General features: G+C 42.6%; 2 protein-coding genes across 3 annotated transcripts in view; one reads left to right on the top strand and one right to left on the bottom strand.

Annotated features, from left to right (window-relative positions):
• BRD10 (bromodomain containing 10) overlaps positions 1 to 14,084 on the bottom strand; it is a 191,256-nt gene that overhangs the window by 42,370 nt on the left and 134,802 nt on the right. For both annotated transcript variants that reach the window (XR_012127733.1, XM_073228564.1), the window contains exon 9: positions 12,080 to 12,170. Coding sequence is in view for 1 of the 2 variants with exons in the window: in XM_073228564.1 (XP_073084665.1) it covers positions 12,088 to 12,170 (83 nt within the window). In the remaining variant the exon portion in view is untranslated. The remainder of the gene's footprint in view (positions 1 to 12,079; positions 12,171 to 14,084) is intronic.
• MLANA (melan-A) lies at positions 1,323 to 12,154 on the top strand. The gene is made up of 5 exons (XM_017668581.3): positions 1,323 to 1,477; positions 2,805 to 2,906; positions 6,789 to 6,885; positions 10,610 to 10,723; positions 12,016 to 12,154. Exons 2-5 carry the CDS (start codon positions 2,830 to 2,832, stop codon positions 12,082 to 12,084), a joined length of 357 nt encoding a protein of 118 aa, XP_017524070.1. The 5' UTR covers positions 1,323 to 1,477; positions 2,805 to 2,829; the 3' UTR covers positions 12,085 to 12,154.

Below are 14,084 nucleotides of genomic sequence, written 5' to 3'. Positions count from 1 at the left end.
CCAGGTCAGTATCTCCCTCCTCTCTGGTCTTGCCACAAATCATTCAGGGGCCCAGGTTAGTTGTAGAGTCCAGTGCAGCACAAACCTTTCACCTCTCAGCTCAGAACTGCACCCTTCTTTCTAGCCTACTAGCCACTATTAGACCTTTTTGGGAATTACCTCTGAGAGTTAGCCTGAGGTTCAGGTTGAAGCTGCTCTCCCTAAATCCAAGGATTTGTATACTTCCTGATTTTTGTACAAAATCTTCTGAATCAGACTCACTTCTGGGAATCCAGAGTAAGTTGTGTTTTATTACTCTGCCTCAGGGCCTTTGCACTGGTTCTTCTGTCTGAAATGTTCTTCATTGTTGTAAGGCTGACTCCTTGTCATTTAGATCTTAGTTTACATTTTCCCTCCTTTTCAGAAAAGCTTTCCCTGTCTCATCTAATAAGGATCAAGCCTTAATTTGTCTCTCCCTTGCCATTTTCAATGTGGATTTTCCAGTATCCAGCAATGTGATAATGGTCTCACACAGGGCAGTCCCAAATAGAAACTGGACAGGCACAGGATCTGGAAGGAATGGGGCCCTTGGATATTATAGGGAAAGGGACCTTAGTGGTCATTTAATCTAAATCCTTAATTTCACATTCTTTAATTCTGGTGCCTGGTGGATATTGTTTGTCCACAATGGTTACAGAGAGCTTGTGAGCAAAGGTTCTGTCCTGCTGAAATGTTTCCAGGCTATACACATTTAACTCTCAGGGTAGATTAGATGTCAGGTGGACTCAGCCCTGGTATCAGTTAGATTCTAGGAAGGTCTATCTACTTTCAAAGAGAAAATTTTCTGTCCCTAGCAAAAAACTCACTCTCCTCAGAAGACAGTTATCTGTGAGGGCCTCATGAAGAAATCAGGGAGCTCAGCTTAGGAAGTTTTAGGAGTCTTTTATTTCCTCTAGTTATGGGACTAGATGATCTTCATGTTTGAGCCTAAAGGCTCTTCAGTGTTTGAGGCAGGGATGAGGGACGGTGTAGGGTGCTCAGTTACATTTGAATTTCAGATATAAATGACAAATCATTTTTAGTAACAATATGTCCCATGCAATAAGAGGGACATACTTATATTAAAAATATTGCATAAGACACAGCTATACTAAAAAAATATTCTGTTTGTATGAAATTTAAATATAACTGGACATCCTATATTTTGTCTGGCAATGCTACAGAGGAGGGACCAGTGTTTTAAATAAATGGCGTCCCCAGGAGGAAATCCAGGGTTGGGGAAAGCAGAGGCTGTAGTGAGCCACATCTTTTTGAGGAGAGGAATGAAGCTGGTTTCTTTGATGCCAATTAAGCAATCACAGACAGCCCTGTCAGAAATCCAAACTCGTGACTAACATGGGACTCGAGATCAAGGAAAAAAATGAGAGGATTAAGAGCCAGAGAAGCAATGTTCACACACAGGACCAGCCAGCAGACGGAGGACATTCCAACCAGTAAGGTAAGAGGGCCTCCTCCTCACCCAGAGTGTTGTCCTGTCCTCCTAGAACAGGTCCTGGGGATGTGGTGGGCTCCTCTGCCCTCCTACACTGCCTCCAGATCGGTTGTCAGAACTTCTCCACAAGTTGTAATTCTCCAGCTTCTGAGGGTTCACAAAGTCTCCCCTAGATCCTCTCTCTAGACTGCCCAGAAGCAAAGCAGGGAAGCAGAAAAAGCAATTATTCTGGCTGCAGCCTGCTTGTGAGCAGCAGTATTCTCCTGCTACTTGAAGGGCTGCTGCTCTTGGTTCAGGGGAGATGAGATGCATTTGCCGTCCCTACAATGTTTGCCAAGGCTCCAAGCTGCCGATATGAATAGATAAAAACAGTTTAACACAGAATTGAATTTGTGTCTGTAATTCTGAACACAGGGTTGGTCACCCCAATTCACCTGAGTGGATCAGTGAGTTCAACTGTAATTTCTTTTTTACAACTGGGAAGGGCAAATTATACATGAAATGCCCCAGTGGAGAGTTCATGCAGTAAATTCACCCCTCTGCTCTCCATGTCTCTCCTGCTGTTTTAAACAAGCTCATTAATATAACTCTGGGGGATCAGACCTTTGAAACGCATGAGAACAACAAGAGGGAAGAAAAATACACAATAGCAAGGAGACAAGAGAAGGCACCGTTGGCTTTAAACAAGCACATTTTAACTATGACAACTGAAGTTCATGAGCTGAAATTCATTTGAGGAGGGAAAACAAACTGTTAGAACAAGTTCCGTTTACCTTGGGTATGGTAAACGTGGACAAGCCCAGGCACCTGTACGGGGTGGTTTCCTGTGTTGGCAAGTGGGTTTGGAAGATACTGTGCCCAGCCACACACACTCGGGTCATCAGAACCTTCTAATAGTCCAAGGATAGATATCAAATCATACCATTGAGGAGAAATGGTATTATTCCTCTCCTTTTTTAATCAATCTTGTACCAGGGAAAGTAAAGAATGAGTAGAAATGCTTTCTGTTTATTTTCCTACAGGTTTACAGTATAGAGTCAAACTGAAGGCAAATAAAGAGCATTTTTCCCCAAATATTAACTCAATTTGAAAGTTTTTTGCTTTTGTTTGTAGTTTCTTCTCTGAATGTAATTTTCAGTTGGTAGATAGAAAACTGAGCAATTTCTACTTGATATCAAAGAAAGAAGCAAGTACAAATCTTCTCACAGAGAAACCAGAGGGTCCTGGCAGTTGTTAATGGTCACTCCAAAAAACTGTCTTTGTGGTTCTTTATGGGATGATGAGCGAGGACTCTCTGAGTGGATTAAATGATGCTGTGTGTCCCTGCTGTTAGGTGTCCTGTGGCCTGACCCCACAAAATGCCAAGAGAAGATGCTCACTTCATTTATGGTTACCCCAGGAAGGGGCATGGCCACTCCTACATCACAGCTGAAGGGTAAGTTTCAAACCAGACCCAGAGGGTTTCCTGTTTGCTGTTTACTCACACAGTCCACTGCCTTCCACCAGCACACACCTGGCCATAAATCTCTCTAGTGTCCATTTCTCCAGAGTAAAATCCCTGGAAGCAAGGGGAGGATGCACTATTGTCCTACAAGGGGCTTGTTCAAGCTGTGGGTGAAGATGGTGGTCATAACCTTTGCATCATAACTTTATCCTAAGGAAAGGTTTTGGTATTTTGCATTAAATAAAAATAAGTATTTATATGATTAAGTATTTCTAAGTGCTAAGCATTGTATAACTGGCCCATGATGTTATTCTTGCTTTTGAAAAATTCTTGCAGTCTAGTAGGAGAGTTAGGCTTGAAAATAATTTTAGCAAGTGCTATAATGGGGACACAGGCTGTTGGGACACACCATGCATGTTCTACAGTGGGCAAGGGTCTGATGGGATGTCAGGCTCCACCCTCCGAGTGAGACTCCAACAAGACAAACAAGGAACCAGGTTTTTATTTGGACCATCTTGAGTAGTCTGTTCAGAACTTCCTGCAAACCTGTTCTCCCCTGGGGAAGAAATGTTGAAAAATCTTTACTAGAGTGAACTAGCAGGGTCAAGCAAGATGTAGATAGAATCCATCAAAGGCACCAAAGAAAAATTCAGGCTGGGAGCATTTCCTCAGAAGACCTAGTGGGATGCTCTAAATCCCTGTGTGGTCAGCTGGGGGTGGGAGTAGGGAGATCTTCTGTAAAATGTCCCAAGAACAAAAATACACTCTTTGGGGGTACACTGCACATGGTATTAGGAAGGAGATTGTTTCAGCAGAGTGATGACTCAACAGACTTATCTCTGTGAAAACTCAGTAGAGAAAGTTTCTCTCAGTTAAGAGGGCATATGTCACCCAGGGGGCTTGTGAAAATGCAAAGGGGCTGATTTGGTAGGTCTGGGGGTGGGAGGCCTAGGATCCTCCCTCTAACCTGCATCTCAGGTGGCTGCTCCAGGAGCTGTTCTGGTGACATTCTGAGGGCCTTGCCCAGCTGGGTGGTGGGTTCTTTTGGCATGTCTGGCATATCCTGGAATTTTCAGCTCTTGGTCAGTCACCTGGTGTGTGTGAGTGCCACATGACTGCATATAAAGAACCAGAACAGAGCTCTGTTTGTGTCAAGAATGTCCAAGGGGATGACCACAGACCTGGTGGGTAAAACCAGAGCACAGGCAAGCTGTGAGTCAGCTGCCTTCAGTCATGAGAACCCACTGGAGGCTCCTTTCATTTCAGAAAAGGATGGTCCTGTGGGAAGGACACCGGCTTGGTACCCAGACCAGGTTGCTGTGAGTGCTAGTACTGCCACTTTACACATGTGCCATCTTGGGCACTTCACCAGCCTGACGTCTTGGGGATGCCAGTCATAAAATGAACACTGTACCTACTTCAGAAGATTGCTTTGAGGATGGAATTAAAGCCTGTATGTGGGGTGCTTGGCAGAAACAGGTGCTCATGAATAGCAGAATTGCTACTAAGATGGGGTGATGCTGATGAATCTCAGCAGGTCTCAGCTTCATGATCTATAAAATGAGTGGATTGGCCTGCATAATTAGGTCAGAGTTTTTGCCCAGAACTGTTCCCCATGGTTCTTGCTGTTCCCTCTGGAGATGGACAGGATAGGCTTGATGACCCAGACGCCCTGAGATGGACATAGTCAAGTAGGTGGCATTGGGCAAAGATCTCTCCAGGAGAAGTCTCAGTTAGACCTTCCTCTGCCTGAAGCTGCTCAGTCTCTTAAGAACCACCCAGCTCTGTAAGAGCCTTCCTTTAGGAAGTCACAAATAACAGACTCAGCCCTCTCACTTTGATCATGTTCTGATGTGGAAATCAGGCAGATGTTAGCTCTTGGCAATGTAATGCAAGGAAAACAAAGCCTCGGGCCGCTTCCAGGGCCTTTGTGGTAACTAATGCTTCCGTCCTATGGACCAATGGATACAGGGTGCAAAAGGCTGCCTGGGATGCCCAGACTGCATCCTGCTGCTGAGAAGCACAATCTTCTCAGTGATTTCACAGCTTTGCTCTGGGTTCAGCTCAGACACTTCTTCCAAGGGCTGAGCTCCTATGCTATTTCTTTTAGTAATTCATGCCTGGCTAGCTGGGAGGTGTTTACTATCAATCTGCAGTGTCTGACTCCGGGTGTCAGCTGGCCTCTCTGACTTGTCAGCTAGGCAGGCTGGAGACGTCAGGTCTCTCATCTCAGCAACCCCAGGGCTCTACCCCAAGCTCCATTCTGAGATGTCTCTTCCAGGTCACTCAGATGAGACCAGAGTGAGCAGCAAGCACTGACTGACCCATCCAGTCCTGTCCTTGGTGGCCGTGCACTTGATTCCTGGAGCAAGCAGTTTGCCTAGCTGAGCATAAACATGGGACACTTGTCCTGCCAGCTTGGCTGGGCTCCAGTGTCCCTGTGTGATATAGTCTACTACATCTCACAAGCCTTATTTCCATCCCTTCAGTCAAAACATGACCGCTCTAAGCCCTTGGTGGCTGGTTTCCACGCTCTCTCATCATTACCTCCTCTGCACCCCGACCAGTTTTGCTCTGTTGAAAGTTGCTGTTCTCCTCAATCTCACTAGAGTGTAATGACCCACAAGAGATTAAAGTACCAGAGAATTAAGCTGTTAGGCCAAAGGAATGAATCTTTCACGATGGTGTTTCAGGTCTTCAGTTCCAATTGCAAATGTACACACACACAAAATGATAATAATGTTGGGGCTAACATTATGCCACAAATCCACATACTTATAAGTAGTTATTTTAAAGAAGACATTAAATGGCTCATTCATTTTGCAGAGAGACTGGTGTTATGGGGGAGAGGATGTGAATGTGTAATCACCCATAATTAATTTGCTCATTTTTATTAATTTCTTTGGCTATCCATCCAACTGTCCATTTATCCATCTTTCCATTCATCCACTGATCTTCAAGAAATATTTCTTGAAAGACGTAAGTGCCTAACTCTTTTTAGGCATTGAGGACACAAATTAAAAAACAAACAAACCCCAAACTGAAAAACTCCCCTGGAACCTCTTTTCTAGAAGAGACAGGTAAGCACACTGATTAGCACCCCAGGGCTGTCTGAAAGAAGCCAGGATAGGCTCTCATCATACTGGCAAGGGAGCTGCTGCATCTAGGAACATGAGAACATTCACCAGGCAGGTACGGAGGGAAGAAAAGGGAAGGAGTGAGCAAGGGCCTTTTGGGCACAGAGCACACACACACACTTGAGACAGACTCAGGTTCGAATCCCAGCTCTGCCTTCTGCTACCTGTGTATGACCATCAGTAAAGCACTCAACCTCTGCATTTATTTCCTCATCTGTGAAAAGGGGATGGTAAGTGGTACCTACCTTACAGGGTTGTGGTGAGAATTAAATAAGCTAATGCATGCTGAATGTTTAGCCTGTCAACTAGCTTATAGTAGATGTTAAGTCAACATTAATCTCCATTTCCTTCTTGTGAACTGATAGTTGGGGTAAATGTCTTAAACTAGCCCTGATGAAAAGAAAATTCTATCACAATAAATACATTGTCAAAATAAGGATCATTACTACTGCACCTCCTATGTATGGAACTTGGGTGCTCAGGCACATGCCAGTTAGCACTGTTCCTGTGGGCACATACCTGAGAGGGTCCTAGAGAAGGTCCTGCCCCTGGATGCAGGTACTGGAGGCCTGGTAGAGGCCAGGGTGGTGCGGGATGGGAAACTACTTGGGGACTGGGAGGTGCTGCTCTGGGCTGGTGAAGCCCCTGTAGAGAAGGTTAATGCATGTTTCATCACAACCTGGAACAAGGTGGGGTTTTTTTGTACCAAGATGGACTTATCTCTCTCTTGGGCCAGGGCTGCAGGGATTGGCATCCTGACAGTGGTCCTGGGAATTTTATTGCTCATCGGCTGCTGGTATTGTAGAAGACGAAGCGGATACAGAAGCTTAAAGGTTGGCAAATTTCCCATCTCTAGTATCCCTCCAGATCCAGGATCCTTTGCCTCTAAACTATGAAAACTACAGGTTTCAGAAACTTCACGTCAAAGCCAGGCAGCACTTTAGGACTTAAGCATCCAAATCCATGCTCCATAGTGAGCAATGGGATGGAAGGAAAGTTGCAATTCTCTTTCTCCTTTTTTCCTGTTATTACAGGTCTGAAAATTTTTGAGTTTGATACATAATGGAAAAAATTTTTTTCATAACTAAAGATGTTGGGAAGTCCCATTCCTTATTCAGCAAGTGCTTCGTTTAGAGGAAAATGTTCTGCGACAGAGGGAGGGCTGGTGTGGTTGGAGGGTGGGAGGCTGGCAATCTGAAGGGGAAGGTGCAGGCTGCAGCTTTGAATTCTCCTCTTTGCCAGGCAGCTTGGGCAGCCCCGTTTTGTCCTAATATCCCAAACTCCCTTAATATGCCCATTTTGCCAGAATGTCCCAAATACCAAGCCATGAAAAAAAACAGGGTGAGTTTGAAACACCCATGGAGCAGCAGCCCTCCAGTGTGCTGACATTTAGTGGGAAGGAGGAGAAGCTGCTGAGTCTGAATGAGATTCTAAACCAAGTACCACAGGAAAGCCTTGGGTTAGGAGGTTAGGGTTGGTACTTCTACTCATAGGACACCTCTCTGTGACTGTCTACAGTGTGTCAGCTGGAGAGGCACTATGCTCTCTGCCACAGAACTCTCTTTGTACCTCTAGCACAGGGTCATGACATTGCCTTGTAATTGGTTGCTTACTTTCTGCCTTTTCCACCCCTTTTCCTTTTCCCCATTTCTGACTGGGACAGAATATGTCTTACTCATCTTTGTACCTCCAGTGCCTAGCACAGTATCTGGCACATAGCAGTCACCCAATCGTGTCGCATCAGGATTTGGTCTCATTGTCTGCCACTGACTTGTTTGGTTACCTGACATTTTAACTTCTCTGAGCCTCATCTGCTTTATTCTATACCTAGACACCTGATATAATATGATGCATATCAGTTTTAATATGTATTTTCTTTTTTTAAATTTCATTCAATGTTTGTATATAAAAAAGGTTTTAATCTTTCAAGAAGTAAAAGCTATACAAACACAGTAAGTTGCTTCCCATTTCCTAAGTGTCTACAGTTACGAGCTTGATGCTACTGGACAAAACTATAATGATTTTTTTTTTCCTTTCTGTTTCAACACTCTCATCTAAAACTTACTCATCTGAACAATAAGAGTCTTAACATCATGGATTCAAACACTGAACGTTTTGCTTGACGAAGTTCACATTCAATCTACCGTGCCTCCATTCCTCTAGGTCTAGATCAGTAATTTGCAGATTTGCAGTTTCTGGAATTTTTATAAGATAGAGCTATGGTTAAATTTCCTGGCTCTCCTAGTACCTAGAAATGCTGTCATTTATTTTTTAAATTAATATTAAAATCTCGTTTTGACTTGCATATCTCCCAAAAAGCCAGTATGGGGATCAGCAGTTATGAAATTTAGGCAAAATTATGTAAAATAGTGCATTAAGCACTGAATTTAATTACACAGCTACCTCCCTGCCTCTTAGGTGATTCTATTTTCATTTTAAAGCATTGTTTGAAAGACTGCTTTTTGCAGCAATGTGCTTTTGCAGAAAAACTATTTGTAAGGGACTGGAAGTTGGTTTTTGTATTTACCAATTTTACTTTCACTTGGAGTTTAGGCATAAATACTTTTGATCCTTAGAGAATTTCAGGGTTTGGCTGACAGCTAAATTTATACACTCATGTCTCGTAATGTTGTGTTTTTCAACGCGTGGTCAGAGGCCCTTACACTTGATCACCTGGGCTTATTGCTAAAGTGCAGGTTCAGGGACAGTCTCTGATGGTGGGACCCAGCAACCCATGTTTTGACATGCATGCTAAGGTGTGAATGCAGAGAACTGGCAGTGAACTGGGGGAATGGATCATGTTCCTTTCCTATGGCAGGTGAGAGATTAATTTAAAAAAAAAAGAAAAAGAATAAATGATAATTGAGGTAAAGGGAGAGGTTGCATTATACACCTTACCTGAGCAGCCTCACTGGGAGCTGGGGAGGGTAGAACCTCCCTGTGTCCTCATGTCATGATTATGGCCCTTGTGCAAAAGGGGGAAGGGGATAGGGTCAAGAATAATTTTAGACCAGAGTTTAGGAAAATTACTTATTTTCAGTCTGCAGACAGTGTAGGTAGCAGACCAATCCATGTCTGGTATCTTCAAGTTGATGTTCCAAACACTTCTTCCTCCTGGGAAACCTGCCTTGGCACCTTCTCTTCCAACCTAGTGGACCCCAGTGATCAGTCATGGTCTGCAGACAAGCCTGAAAAGCAGTTGAGCACATGCACAGCCTTGCTGCTCCAGCTCCTCTCAGCCATTACCACAGAAAGCATGTTGCTAATGCCCTACTAACTGGATTTGACTCAGATATGTTGGGGCCTGTATTTTTTTAAAAATTGAGTTAGGTGCCAACATTTAAAAGTGATTTTACATAAAAATCTTGACTAGTAGTTTCTTAAAAAAAAAAAAAATCAGAAGAGCTGGCAAAAACTGGCAGCTATGCAGTGGTTGTCCCTTTAGATGGGATAAACATGCCCCCGTCCCTATGGCCCCACCTGCATGGGCTTTCCCTATGGCTCCACTTGACTCCCTTGTATTAGACCTGTCCCTCTGAGTGCAGCAGTGGCCCAGGTGCAGGCAAGGAGGAGGAGCATTGTCAGTGTGGTGGGGTCCTCGTGGGGCCCTGGACCACTTGGGAACTTGTTAGAAGTGCAGAATTGTGGGCCTCATCTAGACCTACTGTCAGATATTCTGGGTGTAGAGCCAGCAATCTGTGTTTTAATAAGTCCTCCAGGTGATGCTGATGCATACTCAAGTCTGAGAACCATTGCTATGGAGAATTTAATAATAAAAGTGACTAAAAATGAGTCTGCTGTTCATTATCACGACTGCCAGCAATTTTAAACAATGGCAGTGATGATATATACTTCACCTCCCCAGGGTGGACCACTCCTGCAGTCCCTGTTATATGCATCTCTGTCTTGTACAGACTGTTGTCATTCTATTCCAGGGATGGAGGGCATCACCCTAAAGCTATGCAAAGCACCACGCTAAGCTTCTACCCACCCCTTTCCCCAATAACTCAGGGTGCATAATTTAGCCTTAGACTGACTTGTCATAATCGTTGCAGCTTGACTTAGAAGCTTAGGCCTACAACCACAACATTTCTATCACAACATATGCATTTGTAGTGTTTAAGATGTTTTGCTGCAATTATGGGAGAGGCAGAATAGTGTGTTCCTGTTGTCAAGTCAGTCATTCGCTTGTCCTCACTGATACCAGTTCCAGCCTCAGGAGCTTTGACCCTCCGCTGAAAACCAATCCCTGAGGTTAATTTTTTAGGTTCGTTCCTTTTATCCTCTTCAGAAATACTCATTGACTAGTAGGTGTCAACACTAGCTGCTTTACCTTTAGTTAATTCCTACAACAACTTAAGAGGTAGGTGTATTCTCTTCATACTACAGATGCAAAAACTGGAATTCAGAGAGGTAATGTGATGAGCCTGAAGATACAGTGAGAGGCAGAACCAAGATTACATACCACTCTTAAAAATTTCAGCTTCCTTCTCTTTTCCTTAATGAATTCAGTTATTTTTCTTCTCATCCACTGACCTTCATGAATTCACATTTCAGGATAAAAATATTCACACTGGTACTCAAAGTCCCTTAACAGGAAGATGTTCACATGAGGCGCTTGGTCACCAGGACAGCAAACTGCCTTTTCAAGAAAACAATTGTGAACCTGTGGTAGGTTGAGATCCTGCATCTGGGTGTTTTTTGGGTATGACTACTTTTAATTCAAATGAATAAAATTATTCCCATTTTAAAAGGGCAATGTGAAGGTACTTAATGCTACTGAACTGTACACTTAAAAACATTAAAATGGCAAAATTTTGTTATGCATATTTTGCCACAGTAAATAATAAAGATAAAAAAACAAGGAAAGCAGAGATTTTCTTAGATCCTGTCCTCTCATACTTAGATTTTGCAGGGCCAATAATGAGATCCCTACATGTAAGTACTAAAGGAAGAGTTTGCTTCTGGATATAACATCCTTTGTCTTAGGTTTTTAGTGTATTTAGTGTATTTACCTTTTTCCTGAAGATGGATATGTCTAAGGGGGAATAAAAGGACCTATCATTAATTGTATAGAGCCATGCTGTCCAGTGGGGTAGCTACTAGCCACATGCGGCTATTGAGCACTTGAAACAGTTGAACGAAGTGCTGATTTCAAAGACTTACTATAAGCAAAAGTATGAATAATTCATTAATGATTTTTGTACTGCTTACATACTGAAATGACATTTTGATATCGCATTAAACAAAATATATTATTAAGACCAATTTTACCTGTTTCTTTAAATTTTTAAAACGTGGTTACTAGAAATTTTGAAGTCACATATTTGGTACGCTCTGCGTGTATACACTCTGCTCTAGGACAAACACTGGTAACGGCTGAGAGCACTCACTGTGGAGCCCCATTGCTGTATTTGATTCTCAGCTCCACAACTTAACAGTTGTGCGACTTTCGCAAGTGACTTCACTGCCCTGTGCCTCAGTTTCCCAATCTGTAACATGGAAACAATGAAAATACTCCTAGAATTGCTGTGAGCATTAAATGAAGGCTTGACACATTTGTGCTTTGCTGACAGTAGCAATGGCCTTTAGACACAACTACGAGGACCCATGTATGTGGTAGAGATCTGGTGTTTATTTGTGTCTGCAGACAGGATTCAAGAATTTGTTACTTACAGCTTGGAATGTCTACTGGCAGAGATAATCCAGGTATAAATAAGCTTTTGAGATCTGGGGAAGCCTGCTAGTCCTGTTTTGCTTTATTCTTCCCCTTCAATGTTTTGACATACACACTTGTGAAATTTAATAATGATTACCTCATTGGTGGGAAATTAGATGTAGACAGACACTTAAAGATTTAGTCCAGAGCAGAAGTATACATGTGATGCTAACTATCTTTGTCACTCTTCCTGAAACCTGTGCACTGTTGCCAAGCCCACACTCTCCCTCTCTCATTCTCACAGGTTCCTAATGCTCCGCCTGCCTATGAGAAAGTCTATGCCCAACAGTCACCACCAGCATACTCACCATGAGAGTCAGCAAGCCCGCCGAGAGGCTGAAATGACTTCCTGCACACTCTTACATTTAGCATGGGCATCGAATGTGCTGCTTCGGAATGCTGTGGAAACAGTACATCAACTCTAATAATAAGCGTAGTGTTAAATTCTTAGTAGAGCAACTAGCAATACTAATTGAGGAAATGAAAGTACTAAAATGGGAAAACTTTGTCAATAAATGTAATAAATGATACTGTTTCAGGGTAATGCTAATAAATTTATAGTGTTATTTTCTGAGGGATAGAATTTCCTGTGTGTTCTGGGACCATCCAGTTTCATTTTAGCTGAAATTTGGCTAATTACTAACAAACCACTACTCTTATTTTTGAAGAAGCTCTCAATCAACAGGAGTCCAACAGGTTTGTTGCAGATGAGTATCAGCTACGGACTGCTCACAAAGAGCCAGATTCATCTGATCAGGAAAGTATGTCGCTTTGTGTTCTAAAATTCCGTGATGCTATAATACACCACAGAGATTCTGTATCTTAATACATATAATATAGTTCTAATGATATGATATTTCACTTCAAGGCTCAATGCTATCATAATAATTAAGGACAATAATTTTCCATTAAACAAGAAGGTAGTATAAGGATTTAAACAAGTAAAAGCTAACATAATTTGGCACAGCCTTAAATGTCCCAGTGACAGTTTAGCTCCTTTGGGTTCCCAAATCCCTCTCAAAAGAACACACAGAAGAAATTATAAAGATCAGAGATTCTGGAACGGTACTGTTATTTGCATAGCAACACGATAATTTTTTGTTGTTGACATTTACATATCACCTATACTATTACTTATCTAATTCCTTTTTTTTCAGCCAGCTCATTCAATTTTTGGGGCCAAAATTTTTACCATCACCCTAAATGGAAAATCAGTTATCATTTCCCGTAAGTAGAGGATAATTATAAAAATGAAGATAATGAAAGCAAATTATTTTTATTAAAACCTAGGAAGATACTGATGGTCACAGAAGGCTGTCAGCCTGAGACCTGTTCTCCTTTGTAATATTAGCAAGAATGAGACGAAAGCTTTTAATATAATTAAAAGGCTTGCAAGGTAAAGAAATTACTTTCTCTCTATGTGACTCAGTGTTATTTATTGCCCAGTCAGTAAACCACGTAATCATCTTGTGTTATCAGAAACACCAGTGTAGCATAAAACTGCATCATGTTCTACAAAAGACAAGATTGTACTGAAAAAAAGAAAACACTAAATAAGGAGACTTACCCATTGAAAAAAATGTCACTCAACAAAATACTGAAATACCTCCCTACCCTTCCTGATTCTGTTCAGTCTTACCACTTAAAGTAAGACTTCTGTCCTGCTGGTTTTCGAACAACTACATAAATTCTAAACAAAATAAACTTCATCAGGCATTTGGCCAGCTCCTCTCTTCATCACAAGGCCTACCCTGAGCCTCAATCTTCCACATCAACCTGTGGATTGAGCTCTGCACCCCTCCCAAATCCCCAGACCATCACCGGCTCAGAGTTCCCTCCTTTCCCCATGGAAAAAGGTTGTCTTTACAGAGTCCTTTAAGGTAGTGTCCCAGGTGATGGACAAGGAAGCTTGGGATGTCTGCCAGAAATTAGGAGAGAAAAATTTTGTTGAAAGCCATAGAAGATGCCAGATTCAGCCAAGAGAAGGGCCTGCTCCCTTCACAGAGGCAGACACACCCTGGATTGGAGAGCACTGAACTGAAGATGGCAGGGTCACATGATCAAAGAAGCCTGGATCACTGAGTCACCCCTGGCGGAGTCTCCCCCATCTATAAAAGCTTGGATTGAACAGGGACAAATGGACCCCACAGAAAATCTAAGATATTGCCAAATCTGATATTGAAATCAAGGCTGTTAATACCTTTGTTGAGGCTCTTCAATGCTCTGCTCCTGCCCACCTGAACTGAAACACAACCTGGGAAGGAGCCTTCAGGAGAGTTAGATCCTGTGACCTCTGCAGGCAGGATCAGGCTT

Source organism: Manis javanica, chromosome 2 (genome assembly GCF_040802235.1).
Source record: "Manis javanica isolate MJ-LG chromosome 2, MJ_LKY, whole genome shotgun sequence".
In the NCBI taxonomy this organism is placed as follows: domain Eukaryota; kingdom Metazoa; phylum Chordata; class Mammalia; order Pholidota; family Manidae; genus Manis; species Manis javanica.
The sequence above is the reverse complement of the archived record's forward strand: the minus strand, read 5'-3'. Positions and strand labels throughout refer to the sequence as shown.

Bases quoted from the DNA above. Each gene is read 5' to 3' on its own strand.
- MLANA (XM_017668581.3), top strand. From the start codon at position 2,830: ATGCCAAGAGAAGATGCTCACTTCATTTATGGTTACCCCAGGAAGGGG. The intron at 6,886-10,609 runs GTTGGCAAATTT...TTCACATTTCAG, and splicing joins GCGGATACAGAAGCTTAAAG to GATAAAAATATTCACACTGG. The intron at 10,724-12,015 runs GTAGGTTGAGAT...TCATTCTCACAG, and splicing joins AAAACAATTGTGAACCTGTG to GTTCCTAATGCTCCGCCTGC.